Source organism: Talpa occidentalis, unplaced genomic scaffold (assembly GCF_014898055.3).
Source record: "Talpa occidentalis isolate TD23 unplaced genomic scaffold, MPIMG_talOcc4v2.1 talOcc4.4, whole genome shotgun sequence".
NCBI classification, from domain to species: domain Eukaryota; kingdom Metazoa; phylum Chordata; class Mammalia; order Eulipotyphla; family Talpidae; genus Talpa; species Talpa occidentalis.
This window is the reverse complement of record NW_023604295.1, coordinates 49,891,179-49,916,554: the sequence shown is the minus strand read 5'-3', so window position 1 is coordinate 49,916,554 and position 25,376 is coordinate 49,891,179. Positions and strand designations below refer to the sequence as shown.

Below are 25,376 nucleotides of genomic sequence, written 5' to 3'. Positions count from 1 at the left end.
TGTCTTAAAATGTTAGCCAATGTCCAACGGGCTGAGTTTAATAAAGGGATTTCCCTGGGCTACTCCACCTAAAAATATGGACAAAATCAGGAAAGTTCCAGAAGTAAATTAATTTGAATCAGCTGTCAGTAAAGTGTGAGGGAGGTGGCGACATTCAGTTTCTGTCTTAAAGAAGAAACACGTGTTTCTTCGTCTGCTTGCAGAGACTCATTACCAGTTGGGGTTGGCCTATGGGTACAACTGTCAGTATGTCAGTATGACGAGGCACTGGCACAATTCAGCAAAAGCAAAAAAAAAAAAAAAGAAGCACATGTTTCTGTCCTTGTGCAGGACTCCTCCCACCTCCTGGCTGGGCCCTGACTTTTGTAGGCATCATAATCCCCTCTTTGACACAAAGGGCCATTCCTCATATAATTAAGACACATCTCCTGATCCTACATCCACTTAGTTGTTGGTACATAGTAGATTTTATTTTCTGTGTTCAAGAACATGCCTTTTATGTGTCTTTTCAAGCTTTTTGCACCTTGATATATTTGACTTGCTAAGAAGGATGGAAAGCAGAGTTTTGGACAGGACTCTCGAGATTTTCATTCTTTCTAATTTTCCTCTTTGTCTTCTGTTTCCCAGCTCTAAATTGTGAATGCAGAGCTGACTTAAAATATATTTAGATTCAAATTCTCAGGAATTGAAAATTGTCTTTAATTCATGTAGTATGTGCTTTCATTTTATATGTTTTAAATTCAAAAACATTCAAAGACCATGAAACAAGCTAACTGGCCATGGAATTTGAATGCAGAGGTAACAAGTAAATTTGTGGGATTTCCTGGGACTTGGAAATAAGAAAATGAGTTAAAAATTGTTGGTGTGCTCTTAGTTACCACTGGACCCATGTCTCGGCATTCACCGCCGTAGGACAGAATTGCAAAGAGTGTTTTATCCAGAGACTTCATTGTGGAGTGCCAGTACCTTGTTAACAAGTCTAGTTTAGCTGTAACTCCTGTCATGTCACTGACTCCAAAAATAACATCACAGCCAGGATCTGGGGCAATTCTTGGGAAATACTGATGACTCCTTATAACCTGGCCATTCCTACAAGCAAGATAAAAGTCTGCCATCAAACCTCTCTGCTGGGAGGCTGAAAATTTCTCCCGGATGTTCTGTTCATAGTTTCCTCCAGAAAACATGCCTGCACAATAAAGCCAAGAGGTACTCTTTCTTGCCCTGAAAAAGGTAACATGTACTGAAAATGTAAATGCTGATATCCTCTCCTTAAATTTATTGGTTTATCATGTTCCCCACCCCCTTCCCTCTGCTGCCCTATCTTGGTAGGCAGACTAGATGTAAGCAAGGAAAAGTAAGAAGCAATTAAGGCATTTAAGATAAAAAAAATAGACATTTTATTTAATCTCCATCAGTTCAGCTCTCTGTTTTTAGACATCTGTAGGTACTTAAATGTTCTGTCCCTCTCTCCTTTCTTTCCTTTCTGCCTTTTAAACTTCACCTGGAAGCCTTGTTTGGTCATTCCAGACTAGCTAAGGTCCCATTTTGCACTTCCCTGAGATCATAGAGGTATCTTAAACTTAGCTGTTTCTTGAGATGGCTTAATTCATCAGCTACTCACCCACTTGGTCTCTAAGCTCCATTGATATGGAGATCATGTCTGGCTTGTTTCCCATAGTCATTCCCAAGCTCCAGCTCAGAACTTGGCACATAGAAAGGACTAGAATAGTGTGTGTGTGTATATATATATATATATATATACATATATATTTTGAGTGAATGAATGGTGTACTATGAATATTGTGCATTGTTAAATAAACTGAACCTGGACGAGAAGCGAGTTTGTACAGCCCAACAAGAATGAAGTTACTTTCTTGTGTCTTGAATGGTTAGAAATCATAGGGAAAGAAAATATAAGCTCTAAAAGAAACTCTACAAAGTAAAAGCAAGTGGAGAGTACACCTCAATGCAAAATAGGAAGTCACACCATTAATTTAAAGACAGACTTTGAGGATTGATCCTCTAAAAGAAGACCAACTTTCAATGAATGAGATCATTCTTTTTCAGCACTGAAAACTAAGCCATTTTTAGCAATGAACTTACCTGGATTCTGGAGCTCCAGGGAGGAAACTAGAACAACTCTAGGGAACTAGAGTAACCTCCCAGGTTACTCTCTAATTTTCCAATTCATGAGAGGCAGTGTAAGGTATTGTTTGGTTTCTTTTTTTTTTAGTATCTGTCTCCAGGTCACACAAAGTCCACAGATATAATTGAGAAGGCATTTCAGAATGGCCAAACTTTTTTCCAACAGAGAACATGGCTGGGAATGCTTGGTACTGTGTGGGCTGAAAGGGTGGGATGGGGATCAGGATGGACACTCAGCCAAAGCACAATATCTCTCTACTGCTTTTTTTTTTTCTTTTTAATTAAAGATGATACTATTGTCTCAACAATGTCCTTTTAGTTAAAAAAAAAAGAAGGCATACTTGTTCTATAATTCAAGGTTTGGAATGTGAGTGGCTCAATCAGAATCTTTGTTGTGGGAATGGGCAGACAATATAGAACATACTGATAGCTCTGATTTATAGTAAAGATACTCTGTTAGTGATAATGTATAGGGGTTAATGTGTGTGTGTGTATGTTACAGTGATGTGGGAAGTTTTTTTTTTCTATAATCAGAACAATGATAAACAAAACAGTATAGTCAACTATGGCAGTGCTTGGCTCTCTCCGGCCCAATTAGGAAGCAAGATAAATGACTTGAGAGGTCTCTCCTCCCACTGATTTGTGGTGATAAGCTGAAAATTCTCAGTGGGATTATAGTGAGTGGTCTGCCTACTCCCATCATATATCTGGGCACACACGAACACCTTAAATTGGAATTCCAAACTCATTATGCCCTGCTGTGTTCTTACCTGGCAGGCGTGTCTCATCTCAGCAGTAGAGAAAGGGAGATGTAAGGTGGGACCACTTAAGCTGATTTCCTCCCCATGGAGGTTCTGGTCTAATTTAATACCTACAAATGACTTGTGATGATGAAAGACCATTGTGAGGATAGAGGGACTGTGCAAGGAAGTTGTTACTAAGGTTAATTTGTATCTTGCTTCTTCAGAGGGAGATGTTTGCTCCAAAGACAGATGGAATAATGTCTTTTTGGTACTAAGAGTTTAGAAGGGAATATTAATACTATCAAAACTTTCTCTTTGGTTTTATTTGAAGGCTGTCAAAGAGAAATTATATGTAATGCAAGGTTAATATGGTGAACACCAAATTAAATCAAGAAATACAGATTTCAAGAATAAGCATTTTAGGTGAGAAAGAAAAAAGAATGCTAAGGAACAGACTTAAATTAAAATTTATACTCTCGGGGGCAATGATATGTTATTTGTCAGAGATGATTGCATTCTTTGAAGAATTTTCTGTTTTTCTTTTTGGCTCTAAATAGTGTCACTTTGTCTAAGGACTCTTCTTCCACTCAATGTCTCTGACCCTGACCTAAGTGCCCAAAGTAAAGATCTCCTTCCTGGAGATACCTAGCGATACTCCTTCCAGCAGACAGCCTCGCTCCTGCTAGAGGGCACAGGGATAAAAGCACCAAGGCAGGAGACCAGAGGACCCATGTCAGTATTTTATTTCCATTGAGATCCTGGTCTTCGCACCCTTTGGGGCAGCGTGCCAACATTTTTTCCTACTGCAAATCTCATAGAGATCTTCCTAGGCAGCTTTATTCCTTTTAATTAAAAAGACAAGACTGTCAATTACTTAAACTTAATCCCCAAATGTAATTGTTACTTGAAAGGTATTTTTTCCAATAATAAAGCTCATAGAAGAGAAATATTTCCATCAAATTAAAATTTAGTGGGAGTTTGGATTAAAAAAAAAGTGTTCATCTTCAAATCCCTGATGGCTCTAGCAATCTAAATAGCACACCAAGGATTGGCACAGAGAGCCAACCAGGAAAGGCTAACTGGTGGGCAGATCCAGACAAGGGAACTAGGAAAAGGCATTAGGAAAGAGTGCCAGACTCAAAATGTTCCTTCCTTTAAATTGACACTGTAAGATTTTTAGCCATTTTGCTGGAAGCTAAATGTAAATTCTGAGAGGGGTAACACTTCCAAGCAGCTATTATACATTTAAATAATAGTGTGAATAAATTTCAGATTTATACCTGCTAGCAAATTTTAACAGGGAGAGAACAAGAACTGTTTAGACAACAGCAGAAGGAAGATCGGAGAGATGAGAAAAGTAAGACACAGTGCTTGTACAACTGGATTGGGATCCCTGTGAATGTTGGGTCTATTCTTTGCTTGGCAGATGAAGTATTGATTCCAGGTCAAATATTGGCACAACTACCCTCGTTGGTTCTCACTCCCTGGGAAAACCAGCAGGGTTTCAGACTGTTGTCCCTGGTAAAGGAGTCAGGGGATGGTTATCATGTATTAATGATCAAAGTAATTATTTTTATGTGCATCAACCAGTGCCCATGATTTCACTGTGTATTTATGTTGACACAGCTGCTTAAGTTTTATCAGTGAAAATAAGGCTTTTGTTTCCATCAGTCGATGTGAAAGAAGAGATTTATTTTAAAACTGAAACCCTTAGGAATGTTTTATATCCTTGGCTAGAGAAAAGGGTGGGTTCTTCAGGTTGATGACTTTGGATTAGTGTGACCTGTGCGCTGTGCATGGGGGGTCCACTGAAGGTGTGTGAGTGGGTCTGTGTCTACCTCACAATAGGAAACTGCAATTGCAGCACCTCTTCAGTGTAACATCATTCTATTGGTGAAAGATAAGGACAAATTTTTTTGATTTGGCCTTGGGAAACTTCTATATTAAAAATTGTTAGCACCATGGGCTTTTCAGACACCGTTAGAGTCCGTAGTGCATCGAACTGTAATGACGCCACACTGAACTTCTATTTAGCAAATATCCAGGCAATGGGATACAAGGACATCTTTAAATATCAGCATTTTTAAAGTTGTAAGTAATAAGTGTATCTGAATATAATTACTTAAAATTCAATAAGCTTTCTTTCTAGGAACTTGGAGCTTCCATTTATATAGTATTTAAAACACCACTTTGAGCTTATAGGCATGAAAAATACAATTTCTTTCCCATTTCACAGTTGGAAAAACTGAATTAAGGAGAACAATGCTAGTAATTATCCATGATTAATAGAGGTATGTATGTAAATCAGCCTGAATAAGCATGTGAAATTAGATGTGCTGATGCCAACTAGCTTAGCTCATGTTTTTTAAAGATGAACACTTTCATATAAATCTCTGTGTGAGTTGAGCACACATCATCATGTATTGAGTATATTTGGAAATGGACTTTGTAAAAGTGTATGTACTAAGGTAACTCCATAGTGTGGTTTATAAGCAAAATAATACATAAAAAAATTAGATGAATGTTTAAATTCATTAGACAGAAACCATCTAATGAATTGAATACATTCATAGTGGATATTTACAATGTGCTGTGGATTTATATATGTGCCAGGATGCAGCAAGGAGATTAGAATTTGGGAGGACTTTGATGGTTAAAAAGCGAGGGAGACCGTGAATGTTAGTTTCTTAGGGTTGGGATTTCTTGGGTTAAAGCCCTTAGGATGCTATTGGTACATGAGAAGCCCTCTACCTAAGTAGGCTACTATTATTACTTTTATGACCATTAAATTCAGGCAATGTCGAACTGTTATAATAAGAAGCTGAAAGCGGGGGTATTTTCTCATTGATGCTCAGCATAATAATCCACAGGAAAAAAATTAAGTTGTAGGGATTGCCTGGTCATTTTTGTAACATGGGGTAACTTTAAGATTTTCCTTAAAGTTTTCCTTCTGCTCCAGTGAAGTATGATTTTCAGAACCCATTCCTAAAAGTGCCAGGTGAGCACAGGTATGTCCCTTCATCCTATTGAAGATGGAATCTGGCTGTTGGGATGGCAGGCCCGCCCCTACAACACTAGTCTCCCTTTGGGAGGAAACTTGCCAGGCAGCCTTCAGATTTCTGCAAGCCTGGTTTGTTTGTGGGTTGGATTTTAATTTTTTAAAAAACTTTAATTTGGGGGGGGGAATGTTTGTTTTGTTTTCAGAAAGAGCTTTAGACAGCTGTATTAATCATGCAAACCCAGCCATGTGCAATGTGTTTTATCAATGGAAAAACAGGAACTGAATGGCAAGCAGCTGTGAACAAACCCAGTGCAATGCCTGAGCCTGGAAGATAATCTCAACATTTCCCAAACCCACTCGCCACACGGGGTTAGTGAATGGAAAGGCTGTTCATTTGGGATAAATAATCAGATGGGAGGCAAATAAGTGAGACTCATTTCAGGATTCTTTTTTTTTTTTTTTTTTTTTTGGTGGTAAAGATCAGAAGTTGTTTTGATTGACCCTAACAGCCTGAGCGCCCTGAGCTCAAGGGAATTCTTCACTTGAGGGTGATAAAAACAAAACAATGGTAGTTTGTCCTTGTTCCTTCTGCACTTTCCCTTCATATTATCTTCCTGAGGCCAGTTTTGTCACCTCATTTGGAACCTATAGTTCTCCTAAATGTGAGGCCATCTTTACAAGCACTTTGTCATGAAGGGCTGTGCACAAGGAAGCTGATGGGGAGGCGAGAGGAGCAGAGTTATTATTTCTCAGTACTCAGAGGCCCCAGGAAATGATTTGAATCCAACAAAGTGAGAAAGGTTCCCTCAGAACTGGCTCTTTCCTCATTTTACAATTCAGTGGCTCTTCTGCAGTGATATAGTCAGGCGTAGTTATGCAAATATATGCAATTCAGGACTCATTTTAGAATAAATAAAGCCAAATTAAAATTAATGGGGAAAAACACCTATCAGAAACAGATCAAGAATAGAGCACTATTTGCTTTATTTATTTATATATTGCTTTTAAATTAAGGAGCAGGGAAGCACACTTTTTTTGTGTTGCTTTGTTTTTGGCAGGAGCGGAGAGGACATTTTAAAATTTCTGATTGGCTACAGACAATACAAATTATCCTTTGGTGTAATTCCAGTATTATTATTATCACTGCAGAAAATCAAGCAATATGATGAAGGAAACCCAAGGGAAATACATTTGATTTATTGAGCCTTGTTTTTGTTTAATCACAGCTTGGAGGGGTTTAGGGCTCATTCCTGCTGTGACTCTGCCTTGTCCCAGGCAGCTTGATGAGTCATGTAGCCTGGAGTTAGGAGGAGAGACCCTCCAATGAGATGAGATAGTAGCAGTGAAGCAGCTGAAATTAAACATGTATTTCTATTATTGGAAAATAGGAGAGAAAGTTCTCTTTCTGATGCCAAGACCAGAAAAGGACCTTTGGGGCTTTTTCCTGCTTTTCAAAATACCTTAAGAAAATTAATTGATGCAAAATCCTTCTGGCCATTTACATCAACTGACTGCTTATGGATGTCTTAACAGGTTAGGGCTGAAATGTTGGATTCCACAAAGATGATGGCAATACATAACATTAACTAAAGGTAGCGACGCAATGAGCCAGGCAAGGCTTTCATAGATATCTGGGCACTTAAATAGCACTATAAACAGTGTCAAGGATACATAGGTTAGTCTTTTTTCCCCTGCATTTTACATGGGTTGCCATCTTGATTGGAAAGAGAGGAGAAAAAAGATTTCATCTTTTGAAAGTTAAGGTCCTTGTAATGAATGGGGAACTTAACAGGACACTATCTTTGCAGACCAATCTCTCACACCAGCTATCCCAAGTCTCCATGAACAGCTTTTCAATTTCTACCAGCAAAAGCTCAAAGTATTAGTAGTCAGATAAACTATATTCTCTAAAACTATTGGATCTAAGGAAGCTATCTACAGTCTATCTATAATGTAAAATCAAACTAGGGTCATTCTCCAATCAACAATTCAGTTTGTGGGAAAAAAATTAAGTTCAACAAAATCCCACATGCTCCATCCCTAGTCCAGACTGTTTTTTAGTATCCGCCAGCTGTCCTTTGTGAACAATGTCTGGCTTCATTTTGTTAGCTGTTCCACATATCATAAAGCATGATCAGATAAAATATTGGAGTTTGTGGCTACAGGACTGTTCTCACAAAGGAAACCTAGAGTCACAGTGACAGACACTGCAGGAAGCTCATCTTGGATGGAGCCTGACCTCTATCTAAATGTATTCATTGGGATGATTGTGTATGTGCTTGTTTGTCACATCAAGATATTTGCAAGATGGCAACATGATAACATGTTGTCAATCTTTGCAACCACACTAAAAGACAAATGTCTTAAAATACTTGTGGCATGTCAGGAATTCAAAATGGGATATTTTCCATGAACACTGAGTTTCATGTCAAGCCTGAAAAACAGGCACATTTTAACAGTCTTATTTTTAGTGAGATAAAAAACAGATTTCATTAAAGTTTTAGGGTAGGTTTTTATTCAACAGCATTCTTTCAGAAATAGCTTGGACGCTTCTTAAAATTTAAGAGCAATTTTTTATTAAGCTGTTTCATTGATTCTTGAGACTTTACAATTCTAGTTTCAAATTTAATTAAAATAAGTTTGCATATATGTGAATATATGCATATGCATCATATTATATTATTGACACTGAGTGTTTACACCCAATTCTGGCCTAATTTTTATTTTGGACAAGTGTTAATGAAACATGATCCAGCTTCAAACCAGCAGCTTTCTACCTTTAATTCTGAGCACATTTTCTTTATAGTGTATTTGATAATCATGTTTAATTGGATTTATTTTTTTCCTCACTAGGCCCCGCATGGCCTACTTTCCATTTTTTCTCAGGTCTTTGAGTGTTATTTGCAAATCACTTTTCTGGAATTTAATTTCAATGGTAGGTTGGTTTCATTTCCGATTTTTTTGTATTGTTTTAATTTTATTTGCCAATTTGCCTTTAAATAGCCTTAAGCTAGAAGGTTAGAGCTGCAACTTGCATCTAAATGTGATGCAGGAGGCAAAATTTAATTTGAGTGTGTAGAAAATTTCATGAAAAGGAATACAGAGGGACTACCTCTATTGAAAATTTGTGTTTTCTAAAACAGTTATGTCTTAAAATAAAAACTCCCTGAATTGGCCAAGATTTTAATCAATAATGTCCTTGTAATCTGGTTGAGTTAAATCTCTGACTACAGATAAATTCATCTTTACAAGTAATACCAATGACTTTGGACTTGGATTGATAAACCTCCTTAGGTTAACATGGTCAGAGGACTTGTATTTTCATGAGCTAAAGAATTTAGCTGGCTGTGTTACAAGAATTCATAGAAATCTATATTACATACTGATTGGAGAAAAAAATTGCCTTCTGTGTTTAGCATCATCTTCCTCTGACTGACCAACTTGAAGTCTGATTGGGTGGCAGACTTGTTACATGGATATCAATTGATTGACTTTGGAAGGTTTAAGAAAATAAATGATTTCTATTGTGTGTGAATTTTGTGAATGAATTTTCCTCCTTTGTTTTGGACATTACAGATGATGGAGAATGACCCAGCAACAGAGCTACAGTGATAAAATTCATACTGACCTTGAATGGGATGGGGGATTGTGGGTAAGACACGTTCTAAAGGGGAAAAAATACATCATGGAGAGTTTATAAGGTATATACATCTATCTTATTCATGTTTGATACTTAATTATAAAACAGGTGAATTTTCATGCTTATAGGATTATATCTTCCACAAAGTGTCTGTTTCTCCTACTAACACTAAAGTATCAGAGCTATTATTAACATTTAAAATCCAAAGACTTAAAAAAAAATAGCTATAGTAAAGAACAATCTCATATTGTGGTAACCTACACACAAGATCCAACCCTCCCCTAGGGAAAAACCACAACCAAGACTACTTTTTGGGGGAGAGTGGGGGTTAACGGTGTTTAAATTAGTAGTGATCATTTCAGGACTGGCACTTTGGTCCTGGTTCTGCTCTCTTTAGCTCATCATGGACCTATGGTAGCTTAGGTTGCACATTTGCTCCCTAAGCCCTATAGCTCATGCCAGCTTTAGAGAAGTACCTGGAAATTTATTTTGGGAAATATTAATTCAACTTTTCCTTCAGGTTTTTACTTCCACATTACTGGTGTTAGTACATGAGTAGTAAGTTCCTCCACATGATACATTTTATTGTTAGTCTCTCCCTAAATTCTACCCTCTTGTGATAATACAGTATTACCTGAAATTTGATCAACCAATCAGATTTGCTTGTTGATATACCTGCTGAGTATTAAGTGCTTTCCTTTTGAATATTAGCTTATGTGTCCCTCAGAGTCGCATCCCCAAGCTGCTGACTGGAACTTAAACATGCTGAAAGAGTTCAAGCTTTAAGGTATCCTCTATCTCATCAAACCCCAGGTTTAACTCTAATTCCTTCTGGGATAGGTAGTATTTCTTGCTACCCCCGAACCCAACTGTGTAATATAATTAGTATACACTTTTTTACATTCTTCCAAGAAATTTTGTTAAAGACCAAAGAGAAATGAAATCAAAACCATAAACAGAAATGCATATGTGTATATTCGAACTTGATCTGCTTGCCATCTCGTACCATAAACTTAGAAAGGATAGATTTTGCCTGGAAGTTGGGCATTCAGTCCATCTGGGCCCTGAGAAAATCCAGTCTCCTTGCAGAGTGAGCTTTTTCCTAGCTTGGCTGAAAGTTGTAGTTTCAATGCCAAAGTTTCCTAAGTACATTAAAATGGAACAGGTCAATAACAGTCCCTTGAACAATTGTGTCTTAGTTACAAAATTGTCAAGTAGAAAAATGGTTTAAACTCCACTGGTTATTTGGTATTAAGTTTCCAGCTCTGAAAATAAATAGCTGAACTGTTTTCAGCATTTGTTTAGCAGTTGGAGACCACTGTCCCATCCTATACTCTATCTACTGTATTTTATTTTTATTATTACCATTATTATTCAGACTGTTTAAATGACTCAGCTTAATATTTTCTCAACACACTGTTCACAGCTGGGTAAATGCACTGTGCCCTCATTTCCACAAGACCATTTATATTGTTAAACTATCTCACCCACCTCTTTTCATTGCCTTTTCAACTGTTTCCCAGCTTGTTATTACAGTCTTAGCTCCACCCTGTTATCATCATCTTAGCCCTATCACGCCCCATTAGTTATTCTCATTCTCTTAATTCCAGCCTACTGGTTTATCATTCCTTAGACACTTTCTCATACTAGCTTTTTAGCTTTATTCTTTCACTATCTTTCTGTGGTGTTTTAGAGTTTACATCAGAGTTTTTGGGCTCTTGTAAGGGTGCAAAGTAAATACGATTTAATATCAAAACAGAATTTTCTGACTTTTAATATTCAAAAGACAAAGAGGGCAGGAACCTTGGTACTATGTGTTTTGTTTTTTTGATGGCTAATGTTTGAGGAGGCCAACACAGCCTAGCAACTAATTGAAGGCTTTAAGAACAGAAGCCTAAGGTTGGCTCCAGAACTATAGGCTGTGGCTATTAGTAAATTCCTGAACTCTGAGATTTGGGTTTTTTATCTGCTAAATGGGGTGGGGAGTATTATTGACTGATTTTGCTGGGACACCATAAGAAAGAGTTAAATGCATATTAGCCATTTCATAAGAAAACTCTCTGAGTTAAAACCACCTATATGACAAAGACTTTTGTTGATGGTAAGGTGTACATAGGGAGATGACTTATAAACTCAGACATGATTTTCTCTTATTTTCCAGTTTAGATGTCTTCCTGGGAGTCAGCATATTTAATGCCTATTCTTTGAACTAAAACTAGTCCCAGTGCCTACCACTTTCCTACTGTATCCACAGAGAGCCCTTCTACAGGGTATGCATCCAGTTTTCCAAACTACATGTGGGTAGTACTCAAATAGCTGTTCAAACTGTTTTATTATCTGGCATCCAAAAGTAGCTGGTTAAGAGGTTTTGCCAAGTCTTAACTAGCATCATCAAGTAGTGTGTATTTAAACACTGACTCCCTAAGATAATAACTTAAAATGGTTTCCAATAAAGAGGGAGAGGCCCTCATATTAAGGGTTTTCTTCAGAGCTGGGTTATTTAGGTAATACTTGAAATTTCATCAAGTGCAGGTTTGCAAGTTAATGACCTTTTAAAATTAAAAAGAAAATGTAAAATCCTCCTGCCCACTGATGTGGTAGATTTCTTGGTATTTTATTTGTGTGTATGTGTGTGTGCGCGTGTGCGCTCAATAACCTCAAAGTACCTTACACGGTTATCTAAAGTAGAAGGCTATTGATCAGTAGGATAATCTTTCTTTAATATGATGACATTTCCTCCCCCTAAGACCCAATGCCAAACATTGGCTTGCATATTAGTTCAGCATCTCAATGTGCCAAAGAGGAACCAAACTCTCTAGGGGACCAAGTGAAATGGAAGTAGATAGCAGCAGAAGCCATGCTCCTGTGTGGGAAGGAATGTAACAGTATTTGCTCAGTGGAAAGGCCTCACTAAATGAAAAGAGGAGAAATAAATTAGATGTCTCCTTACCTCCAAGGTGCAAAAGACACATCTCCTAACATTTGCCCCACATATACAAATCTAGATAATGTGCTGTTCTAGAACTTGGACTATGGACGAAGATCACTCAAGTTTAAATCCTGGTAGTCCTACTCAGTTGCACAAGTGACTTACTCTCTTTCCAGAATGGAGAATACGAGTACCTCCTTGGGCTTTCTGATGATTAATGAGGTTGTGTATATGGAGTGTTTGGCACATATGCAGAGCACCTTGTTAGCACTCACTTGATAAGTAGTGATAATTAAAATCATCCTTACTCTTATTTCCTATACATTGCTTTTAAGATAACTCAACACAAGCCCCCCCCCCCAAAAAAAAAAAAAAAAAAACAGGTTTCCTTTCTGGGTCTCTCTGAATCATCAGTGTGGAAATATGGAATCTATTTTATTACATTTGCTGAAGTAAACATGCGATTCTTCATCTAGACAAGGCATATTCCCCATCTGACAAAGACTAAGGAGGTGAATTCTTACGCATACACATTATACCACTGGATTCATGTGTCCAGGAAAATTGTATAAGGTGAAGTTTTGTCTGGGATGAAGAAAAGTATATGAGGGATTAGACATTTAGATTGGATTTGCATGGCTCCTGGACAAACAGAAAGCTAGAATGCATAGAGAATGAGAGAATAAGAAAGGAATGCCTCCACTGGTTCAGAAGAAGAAAATCACTATAAATACAATGTATTCCTGCATGCTCACTCAATCATTTTGACCCTTTAGGAGATAGGTGCTTGAATAGAGAGCAGAGATGTGTATGTACACAGGTGGTGGAGGACAAGGGGTCTCAGTGACCGCCAATTGACATTGTGTAAAAAGTCAGCACGTGTCCCTGTGATGGACGTTGCAAATGTGCTGACAAGCCAAGGAAGATGGCCAATTGTGAGCTCTTCAGGGGCTCTGGCTGTAGGCTTCTACCTGCTGCTGTTTGCAGCACCTTGCCAGCTGCCTCAGCTGCTCTGGACTGGCTGGGTCAGCAGAGCACCCTGCTGCCCACACAGTGCTCACAGTGCCCACACAGGGTGCAGGCTGCAGACCCCTCCCAAATACCTCGCCCCCACTGACCTGGATCTGTGGAAAAGTTCCGCCACACACAGTGGCTTCTTCCTTCCATTAAACACCCTGACTTTGAAACTAAGTGCTGGGACTGTGCTCATACATGTACTTTCTTATTATTTCCTTTTCTTCCTTTCCTTCCTTTTTGCCTACCTGTCTCCTCTGTCCTCTTAGTCTTCTTTCTTTTTCCTTGTCTTTCTTGCCCCCCCTTCTCTCTCTCACACACCCACACATACACATGCCCTAGGTGAACTTAGCTGCCACAGAGCCTCGTTGTCAAGGCTGCAGTCATGCAGGCGGTAGCAGTGTACCTCCCTAAATTAACTGGTGGTGATGGGCCAGGTGTGCTGGAAGTGTCAGAGTGTCCCCCTTCAAATGTTCAGATTTAGGCCTTGAGTCTAAAAAATGGGCAATTGATTCACTGAGGGTGGACAATTTTAATAGTTTCCTTTTCACCTCCAAAATGACCTTTTGTATTCTATGCTTCTGTAAGTATTGCACCTCCTACCTTTCCTGTAAGGTGGGAAATCAGTTGCGAACCAGACACATGTGTCTCCCCCTCTGAGCTGCTGAGGGAGAACTAGTGTGCCAGCGGGTGGCCCACAGAGAGTGGCCTGGGCCCGCGGGAAGAGCCACCATCACCACACTATGTGTGTCTCAAGTATATAATTGAGGGGGACGGCTGTGAAACTGTCAAGCCTAATATACTCATGATACCTTGGCCCAACTTCTGGGTTTCCTATTGACAGAATTTTGTTAAGATTCTTGACATTTCTTAAGTTTTCTGGGTGGAGTCCTTTAAAGGGACTTTATGAGCAGAGTGATGGCAGCAGAGCCAATGCAGGCGCTCCATTATCTGTAACCTAGTCCTTGCCCTCCTGTCTCTGCTTCAAGTATTCCAGTCTTCCATCTCTACCCATCTATAGCTATCATTTTTATTTGTTATTTGAAATATATCATTATGTATATATGTACACTTTAGGTGGGATAGGAAGAAAATCTACTTTAATGCAAATTTTTAGTGTTCACTTTTAAAAACTAATCCATTGTCCCATTTTCTCTTTTCTAATCTTTATAATAGCTTCCTAGTTAAATGAATGTTGTTCTGCTTGACCAAGTTACCTTAGACGAGTCAAAAACTCAAAATCATTGTTGAGGCTGTTTCCAGACTCCTCCCCCCTTATTTATGGAATCCTACATGTTAGAAATAAAGAAGGAAGCTACACTTCTTAATAAATACCTTCTCAAGTATCTTGAGATACTGATGTCTCTAGCTGAAGCCAAGAACACTGATGTTTGGTCTTTGGAGATAGGAAAACAGTGATATGAGTTCAGCTTCATATTGACATGGCATTTGTGTAGCTGTATCCCATCGAACTGTTTGTTACCAGTTGAAGCCAGTGGGAGAGTGAATGGAAAAATTGAAGTCTGAACTTAGAGGAATTTGTCATTGTTGTTTTTATAAGTGGAATGGTATCTTGAGTAGTTATAAAATGACTTTACTACCACATTTCAAAGGAACTCACTTAAATTGATTTTTCTTCTAAAAATATTTTTTTCCCCTTGTAGGTTCATCTAAACTGAATAAAGGAAGATGGAGGAATCTCTCCTGGCCACAGTGTTTCTAGATTTTTCAGTTAAAACTGGGGCAGAAAAAAGAGCCCATGACTTGTTTGTCCCCCCCCCCCCAAAAAAAAAAAAAAAGTAAATTCTTCGGAATTCTTCCTTTATTCCAAATGTACTTTCTGGCCCAGCAAGTGCTAACTTTTGGGGTTTACTTATTTGGATAAACACATTACTATTCCAAACATTATCATTTTCCTCTGATTTCACCATCTATACTTCTCTTTCTCAGGAAGACTTGCTTCTATGTGCACAGCCATGAAGCCAGAACGACAGGGGATCGATTACCTGACTGTAACATGGTACTGAGGCAAAGCTGCAAAGCTACAAAGTTGGGCTCTCCTGAAAACATCAGCAACTTAAAAAAATTGATCCCTCCTTTGTCTGCCTTTTGGATTTTCTCTGATCTTCAGAAATGCTCTATAATTCCATCTCTAGTCCAATAATATATCAGAAAAGTAATGTTTCCCACTGTCATATGAAACTCCCCCACAACTATTTTTCCTCCCTTAGATTTTATATTGTTTTAATCATTCATTCCACCCTTCCTCTTGTTGTTAAAAATACACTTTCTTTTTCTAGCCTCTCTCTTCTCCCAGCACCTTATCTATCCTCACTGACTATTTCTTCCTCATTTATGCTCACCATTGCCATTTTTTAACTGATATCCATTTCCTGCACTTGACATTGCCTTTGCTCCTTAAAGAGACCATGATCAAAAAAGATGCACTTTCTATCATTTTAACCGGATTTGGCAATATATATGTTCTTTCTGTTAAGAAAAAAATTTCAAATTAAATAAACTAATTTTAAAAATAAAAAAAAAAGATGCACTTTCTCTGATTATTCTCAGAGTTTATCCAATCAGGAAAAACCAAACCAAACCAACCAAACCAACAAAACACAAGGCAGTTATCCAAGAGAGTGGACAAAACCATTTGTAAATCTCACCTTATGCACAGGGATTGAGATGCCTATATTTTTGTTGTAATAACTATAGTCTGACTTTTATATATGTTTACCTTAAATAGATGATTTTCAAGTTTTCACATGAGAACATAACCACCTCCTCCCCGGAGGGGGGCCCTGCTCCGCCATACTTACTGAAAAGGACTAGGCTGGCATTGGTGACCCCCAGCTTGTTGGCGGCCACGCAGGTGTAGTTGCCGTAATGTTCCTCAGTGACGTTGGTCACCGTCAGGGAGGACTGGCCCTCCGTGCTCTTAATCTCAAGGCCATTGGCACTGTTTATTCTATGAGTTCAAAAACAGAAGAGTAAAAAGAAACACTGATGAACATTTGGATAGTGGTTTCTTTCTCATCATCACATGGGAGGAAAAAGGAGAGGACGTAGCTAGAATTAATTATTTCTTGCTGAAGTCCTCATTTTCATCACGAAATCCCATGTTGTCAGAATCTATGTTCATTGACAGATGAGACTCAGAAATGAATGAATTCCCTTGGGACTGTGTTTCTGCTGTAGGCAAGAAAGACATGCAGGTGGAAACTACCCATTTAACCACCTATCTCGTTGCATGTCATCTGAGTTCTCTGGAGCATCAGCTAGGCAATATCAGGCCCAAAGCACTTGATCGAGAGATGTGGGAAAGGAAGAGTCTGACAGTGGAGACTCCATAATGACAGCCCAATTTGGTTTTCTCTTTATGGCTTCTGGGGCCCCTTGGACCACCTAGCAGAGCAGTAGGGCAGGGGCAGGTCTGGCACTTACCTGGTGTCATCCCGGTACCACTCAAAGTCGGGGGCAGGCACTGCTGAGGCCTCACATTTGAGTGAAGCTTGTCGCCCTGTGGTGGCTTCGTTGCTCTTGGATTCGGTGATAGTGGGAGGATCTGTAGGAAGCATAGTTACACAGTTTACCCAAAAGATGTGATCCAGGATTTCTTTTTATTTCCTCCAGTAAAACATCAACTATTACAACCTCAATGGTTGTAATATCTGCAAACTTTTTTTCTTTTCAGAAGTTAAGTGATAATACTATAGGATTTGGGACTTTAAAGGCATAATTTCGTCACTTTTCTTTTTTAAATTCATCATCAAACTATTTCAAATGATAGTTTGAGACAGCATTCAGAGGTCTGAAGAAATAGCAGAAGACTGACCTTCTCCCAACCAAAGCTTAGCTAGACATTGTTACAGGAATTCAGAAAGACAAGGTAGTATTAAGTGATTACCTTCTTTTCTCCTATGTGTTTCCAATTGCAATGACCCAGGTGATTCTGCTTTTATGTATGAGGGTGAAGTTTAAAGTCTGTCCTGGTATGTAGAAGCCTTCCTGTTGTCTCAGTCTTATACTCTGCCTGGGACTTGTGCACTCAATATTTTTCAACTCAGGACTGGGTCTACAAAACTGTAACAGACTTGAATTGAGCTCAAAGGCATATCTGACATTCTTATTTGTTATGATTCTTTCAAACAACCCTATGGAACAAATGTTTCCATGAGTCAACATGGTGATTGCAAGCTCCTGGCTTGTTGGTGCTGTGTTTGTGCAGGTTATGAATCTTCAAGGAGAAAAAGGATTTTTCTGTCCAAAGTCATTTGCCAGAAAATGGCAACTTGGCTGTGAGGACATGGAAAAAATAGATCCAAATAGCCTATTTAGATTTTGTGGAGAAAAAAAAAAAAACTTATTTAAGGAAATTAGTAAAGTGAACTCTGGTATAAAAAAAATCATTTAAATTTCTGCTCATCAGCACATTATTCAGTTCACTTATCTCTGAATTTTTTCCTCCATATTCAGAAACTATTTTTTAAGTTTTCCGCCTGTAGAAGAATCTGATCTTCTTGGTTTAAAAGGATGTAAAAAAACATCAGCTTGTTCTGCAATTGTGTCCCCTGTTTCATTTTTACATAAATTTGGGCATCTCTAAATCATTCTCAGAAAGGAGTTAAACACATTTGGATAAACACTGTCTCCCTGTGTATAAACAGGTGTACTGGAGTGGGTTGTTGTTGTGGTGGTGTTTTGCTTTAGACACATCTGCTCATTTTTGTATAGGTACAATAAGGCAAATGCACACCAGAAAGAACCCTGGCTTGAAAACTAGGATCCAGAAATTTAATTTTAGTCTGTCAGTGTGGACCGCCCATCACACACTTTATCTCTCTGTGTCTTGGTTTTATTATCTATAAAATGAGGGAACCATACTTTAATCATCAATATTATCTTTTACAGCTTTAAAAAAATTCCAAATTCTAATTAAAACTGCCCATCCCTCACACATGGGCAATTGTAACAGTATGAGCCAAGTGTGTTTTCATACCCATAACTTGTTTAACCCTTAAGTTGCTAACTTTTAAAATGATAATTCATTCATCTATTCCATGGGGTAGGAGATAGGGGTAGCAGTCAGAAATAGGAAACCTGAGGTTTGATTTGCTTATTCATTAACTAGATCTGAGGTCTGGGCAAGTGTCTGCACCCATCAGAGTCTTTACTTCCTCATTAAAAAAAGATTTATTTATTTATGCATATAAGAACTGGGGTACAGGCCAGAGTTGTGGGGGGTCAGAGGATTCATCAGAGACAAAGTGAGGAACAGAACAGGCAGACTGACTGAAATATACTGCTGAGTGGAGCAGTGGGTGAGTCAGGAGAGGTCTGCTGTGCCATGTGGGTCACTTCCCTGTCCGGGGATCGAACTCGTGCTGCAGTAGCTGCAGACAGCTTCATAGGTTGTGTCTTAAACTCTTGTGCCACCAGGAGGCCCCACTTCCCCATTTTTATACAAGGAGTTGACTTTAAACGATTCACCACTCATGTTGTGGAGGATGATGATCCTTAGTATAGCAATGTCTTGGTGGATGCCTCCAGGCACTCCTCTGTGGTACCAGGAATGCAGGTCCCAGCCTATAGTTAGTTCCTCCTTGCCCTGAATGTTTCCTTCTCTGTGGCAGGAACTTATTTAGTATATATCCCTACCCTGGTACCAGGGAGAAGGAATTTTTTTTTTTCCCTAAAAAGTAGAGCAAATAGCTGCTATAAAATAGCCAGAGCACATAGCAAATAGTAAGAACAGATTAGGTTTGTTTAGCTCCTGTGTTCCCCCTCTTTTTTCTGGAGCCAAGTTTCTGGTTAGGAGCAGAGGTTCTTCTGTTTCTCCATGCTGGGCTCACTCCATCATGCTCTTGCTAAGACTGCAATGCCTGAACTCAGCACTGCCATGACTGGGGAGGAAAGTCAGCCATACTAAACTCCTACCTCTAACCATTTTGATCTATGACAATGGAGACAATTGGGCCTACCTTATGTCTCCTCTACTTATGTCTGAAAGTGTACATAACAGATAAATAGCAAGGTATTCATTAGCTCACTCCTCAGAGCAGGGGAAAAGCAACAGTGAATTTATTCTTGAACACTTTTAAGTGCACTAATCTTGGGACAGAATGACACCGGTCAATAACACAGGCCAAACACTTGCTTCTCTCCTTGAAAATCTAGGGTAAATTCACAGATAATGATAAATGTATGAAGATCCTGTTGCTAATATTTCTCAAAGGATACACTAGTACAAGTTTGTTCTTTCATGGCTTATTGGAATGAGTATTTCAAAATTCTTTTATAATGAATTCTGCATAGGTAAGGCTAAGAAAAATTGTTAAAACTCCTATTGTAGCATGCCTAGTATATTTAAAATAATAGGTGTCCTTGCTCAAAATACGGTTATAATAAAAATATGGCTTAATAATAAGGTATAGAGGTTCACTATTATTCTTTTACTTGATTTTGGAATAGCTTATAGCTGTCAAGTCTTCCAATTTTATTATTCAAAATTCTGGCTTCTGAAAATATTAACAAAGCTTTTCTTCTTTTGACATTATCAATAACACAACTCTTAGAATGACATTATCAATAACACAACTCTTAGAATGACTAAGAAAACAACTGTGTCCTAGCAAGCAATATCATTTATTTAATCATGCTACTATTTGGTATAATAGAACAAAAAACAAAATTCTTAATAAAGGATTCAATTTATAGATATTTGCCATGTGGCAACATTTTAGTAGGGCTTTAAAGATTACTTTCATCCAGATAATGGCCCTAGAAGGTAAGTATTATTAGCCCCATTTTATAAATGAGGTGACAGATAGAGTTAGTAACTTAACCAAATTCACATGGCCAGCATTTGGTGGAGTCTGGATTTAAATCCACGTTACAAATTTCATGACCTGAACTTCTCTTTGCTTCCTTAGACAGAAATGAGTTCCTAATAAGGAAAAACACCATTAGGGGAGCATGAAACACCATTAGGGAGCTTGAAAGGTGAATGTTACATAGTTCTTTTACAAAGAGCCAAAAATGGCACAGCAAACAATGACCTGATGGCTTTAAGCCTTCATTAGATGTGAGCTCAATTCACTCCTAGAAGTGACATGTTGACCTCTTGGAGTCCTGAGTTGTGAAGGTAGGTGATGACACCCGCCTGCTTGTCTCAAGTATTTACATATTTGATGCAAATATTAAGTGAAATCACGTATAAAAGAACACATTTAACACCTAAGAAGATTACATTTATTATTTTTATTACTATTATTCACATGATATCTGGGAAGAAAAGAGGACGTTTGGAGTTAGACCTGGGTTAGACTCACAACTTATCACTCACAAGTTCTTATTTTGTGACTGAGAATGCTTATAAATTCTGAGCATCAATTTTGCCCTCTCTGTCTGGGGCTGATTTAATTATCTCCTGAGTGGTTTTGCAATGGTGGACCAAAAGACTAGGAGCAAAGAATGTAGGCAATAAGTGAAATTGTCTGTAGAGAATTTAGAAACAATAATAAAACTAAAATTTGTCTTTTGAAAAAATCACCACCTATCAACAATACTACATTCAATATGCTAAATAATGTCAGTGATAAACACTCTTCCTTGCTGGGCAAGCCTGCACTCCAATACACCCCCATCCTTGCTTAGTCACTGCTGTTGTGACGATTGTAGTGATCACATAAAATCTCTAGCATAGTCTCGCTACTTTGAACATACTCAGAAAATCACGACTCTTATTTAAATTGCAAAGTTATGGCAGAAAATCACAGTACACTGGATTCTTACTGAAGTTTTCTAATGAAGATCCCATAATGGAGTCACAAGCGTCAGGATGCTTCTTTTCTGATATCATCCAAATATAAGAATAAACAAAGGAGACACAGCCACAAATAGCTCGAAAGGTGGACAGTCTGGTTCCATCTTTGAGCCGTCATTTCCCTAATGTTTCATCATGAAGTCCAGTTAAAATACATATATATCTGGACACAAACAGATGTCTCTAGTCCCAACTTCATTTTCTATGGCAGGTATCCTCTGCTTCCTCTAAATAAATGGCTATAAAAATAAGGATGAGCTTTCGAAATGCCAGTATCCCATGTCCATCGGCATATCTGTTGGGTTGGTTAGTTTGGAGACCAGGGTGGAGGCAGAACTGAGTTCAAAGGGACACAGAAAAATGGGAATATTAGCTGGTCAATGGGGTGAGGGAGGGATTGAGTGCTGGGGGAGCACAAGGATTGAGGGCATTCTCCAGGAATAGGGAAAAAGTCCAGTAGAGGAAGATTTCTAATAAAATTTAGTCTGTATTCATTTAACATTTATTATGCTCTCTCTCTATAGAGGATACTGGTATTAGGATGAGATAAACTTCATAAGTCAATACTTCTAGTACACTGTGAGAACTGAAATTGAGGGATTACACCTAGACCCTGTAATGAGAGGACATGTGTTTCTAGGGCTGGTATCTGGAAGAAATTAGGCACATGCTATAAGTAAGATATAAAAAAAAAACAGAAATTTTGTCTATTGTACATGATTTTACTAAGCTTACTCAGTTGAAGGGATTTCAGGTCAATAATTTAGCTTCTCTACACTCCAGGACTTCCTACCACTTAGAAAATAGATTTTGCATGTCAAATGGCTACACACAATGTTGGAGACCAACTGTGGAGAAGGATTATCCCAGAGAAGTAAAAAGGGAACTCTAGAATTCAGCTTATGAGCTAAACAGGAGAAACTGTTATGTCACTCTTGTTCACTGCTCTGGTTTCTCAGTGCCCTCAACAAATATCTGTTGGCAAGTATGTAAATGAATCAATGAAATGCTGGTAGCAGAAAATTACTAGCACTGAAATTTTTCTTTTCCTTTTTTTAGTTTTACTTAGACATTAGCCATTCTGATCCTCTGACCTAATTCCAAACCCTGTGTTTCGAAAAGGAAGAGCAATCAGTTAAAATAATGGCATATTTTCTTTAGTAGGCTAGATGAATTTGCAGAGGTGATATTAAATATTTTTCAGTATATATGTGTTTGGCTATGGAGATCTGGCTCTATAATTTAATCCTAAAGACTTCATCTACTTAATAAAGTTAAATAGGATGAATGTTTAAACAGGATAAAAGATGCAACGATTAGTTGTTCTATGTAGTATAAAAACAGTCTGTAAAGTGTTGGTAAAAGGTGATTCCAAAGGAAATTGATACTTCCTAATTTGCCACTCACATCATTTGTAAAGTAGGGAGAGAGTTTACCTGTGCCATGTTCAATAAAGTATACCTTTATTGAGTTATTTTATCAGTCAGGCGTATGCTTGGTGCTGCTTGTTAGGACATACTGGGTGCTTGAGTTCGTGATAGATTTCCATATATTATGAGGTGTCTTTTTAGAATATTGAGGTTCTGCTCATATTCTTCTGTGATTTATTCATCTAGAGCAAAAGTTCACGTTTTCATAAAAATCATTTCTTGAAAATTATCAGTATTTTCTTCTGTTCTAAGTTATACTTTGGGGACAGTAGAGAAGAGCAATGTCAGACTAATTGTGCTAATAATAATAGGACCCAGGCGGCTGGCTTTGATCTTGGGGACTATCTGCAATGCAGACCACTTTGATGTTGCACACAATGGAAGCATAAATATTTTCTATGTATTCCATGATTGGGCTTTCAGAAATCTAATTAAGATGAAGGTCAATTAAGAGAAAATGAAATCTTAACTCCAAAAATCAGAGAAGAGGTGGGAGATGATGACATGGCTGTGTGTACATAAAAGAAGCTAACTAACCTAATTATAGACTTATACAAACACCCAGAGAAATTGCCTTTCATGTTAAAAAAGGTCCTACAGCATTTTCTAACATTGAGATCATTAATGTGTCTTTGAAACACACCCAGTACTGGAAGAGAATAGTAATACTGGCATTTCAAAAAATCACAGACTGCTATGGGATGAAAGCACTTCAGAACTCATCAAACACAGCCCCTTGCTTCGTGGAAATGAGTCGTCAATGTCTACGACAGAGTCATATCTGTTAAATTCTTCCAGGTAAGGTGTGAGGGAGAGTGACTTGTCTGTTTCAGAAGGCTGCAAGGCTGGAGCAAAGCCAAAGGAAATAGAGGACCCCAGCATAGACTGGCCAATTTCCACAGGGCTCTTAGCCTCAGTTTTCAAATTTCTAAGTTGAATGAAAGCTGTTTATCTCATTAATTTACTGTGAGGATTAAATGACAAATGTCAATCCTTTAATCCAGTGCTGAACATAGTAGGTACCAAGAATTGAAAACCCATCCTCCTTTTGTTTTTTCTCCTGAGAGCATGGGTGTTAGCATCAAACAGGTCTGAGTCTGTATCCTTATTCTTATACTTATTTTTGCATTACTTGGGAAAGATAATCTAATTCCTTGGGTTCCAGCATCTCAGATTCTAAAATGGAGTTAAATGGATGTACCTTGCCAGGGAATTTATATAGAATCACTGGAACGTAGGCAACTACATGGAGGATATGGAAGTAACCCTTCCCTGTATAAAGCCTACATTCAAATATGTGTTATTGTTTGGGCAGTGTGTCTGTGTGCTTATGTGTGCATGTGTCTGTGCAGGTGTGCTATGTGTTCAAAGGTGTGAATATATGTAGAAAGCATGTGTATATGTGCGTTATATTCATATGCATATATATACTTGTATGTGTGCATGCACAATGTTTGTGTTTATGTGTATAGGATATGTATTTGTGTACTTGTATTAAATGCATAGAAAAGAAGAACTTTCAGTAAATAAATTTGTCCTAACTAGTCATTATTGGGTATTGTATGAACTTGAATTTGAATAATGTGTAAAGTCACTCCTAACTGAACTTAGTAAACGAATTCTCTTTTTTCCTTTGCTGGGTGACACATATCATGTGGATCCCCCCCTACCCATCTTTTGAACTACATCTAAGGATCTTTTCATCTGAGAAGTTCAAAGTATGCCCACTTACCTATGCATCCTAGTGAAATCTTCCTTTCTAATGTCCATATTTTAGAACAACTAGATAACCAAAATTAACTTATCTGGTATCCCTGTTAGCTGTAGGGGACACTTGATATCCAACTACAGTGACTTGGATTTGCTCTCAAGGCCAATTAGTTAAATAGCAGAAGATAAAATAAGTTCCTGAGTCATTTATTTTTGACCAAAAAAAATGCATCTCAATGGAATTTCCGCTTAAATCAATATGAATCATTGCATTTTTCAAAGTGGTATGACCTTGGTTTCCACAAAGACCAGAATAGTGATTGCCAGAAATGCTAGTGTTGTCTGATCATGTTTTCTTAATTCTGTAGTCTGGGTAAAGGATAGAGTGTATTGTTAAATGTATTATAGGTTATATTTAGAGATGGTAGAGTTGATTTATCAAATTCAAAGGCCAAGTCCTGCCCTTGGATCTGTCCAATGTATTAATGTGCATCCCTGACCAGAAGAGCATCTGCTTGAAATGCAATGTTCTTTTGCTAATGGGAACTTTAAGCTTGCTGGAGGTGGAGGTGGGCTCTGGGAACATAGCAACTGCTGATTCCTGCCATACTCACAGTTCACAGTGACCTTGACTTGTTTGACATCCGCCGAGGAGACTTCATTGGCAGCTTTGCACTCATATTTGCCTGACTGCTCCCTGGTGATGCCCAGGATCTCCAGATATTCTTCTTCTCCTTCAAATTCTCTTCCTGAAAAACAAAAGAGATATGAAAGATTGTTTTATAAAGCTAATGCAGCAGAATGCCTCTTTTTTTCATTTTAGAAGCAGTAAATTCATGTGGCTTTTCAATAATTTGACAATGTTCTCTTTCTGAGGTCAGATTCCACAAAAGACCCAAGGCAAAAAGTCATGTAAGAGTGATTAAGGAGGATGTG

At 38.1% G+C, this 25,376-nt stretch overlaps 1 protein-coding gene across 3 annotated transcripts in view; it reads right to left on the bottom strand.

The window, feature by feature from the left end:
- LSAMP (limbic system associated membrane protein) overlaps positions 1–25,376 on the bottom strand; it is a 615,816-nt gene that overhangs the window by 20,390 nt on the left and 570,050 nt on the right. For 2 of the 3 annotated variants that reach the window (XM_054700552.1, XM_054700553.1), the window contains exons 4-6: positions 25,055–25,189; positions 16,920–17,040; positions 16,295–16,443 (exon numbers count right to left, since the gene is read on the bottom strand). In XM_054700552.1, coding sequence (XP_054556527.1) covers positions 16,295–16,443; positions 16,920–17,040; positions 25,055–25,189 — 405 coding nt within the window. Of the gene's footprint in view, positions 1–9,517; positions 9,554–16,294; positions 16,444–16,919; positions 17,041–25,054; positions 25,190–25,376 lie in introns of all 3 variants that reach the window. The other variant, XM_054700551.1, reaches the window with a different exon arrangement.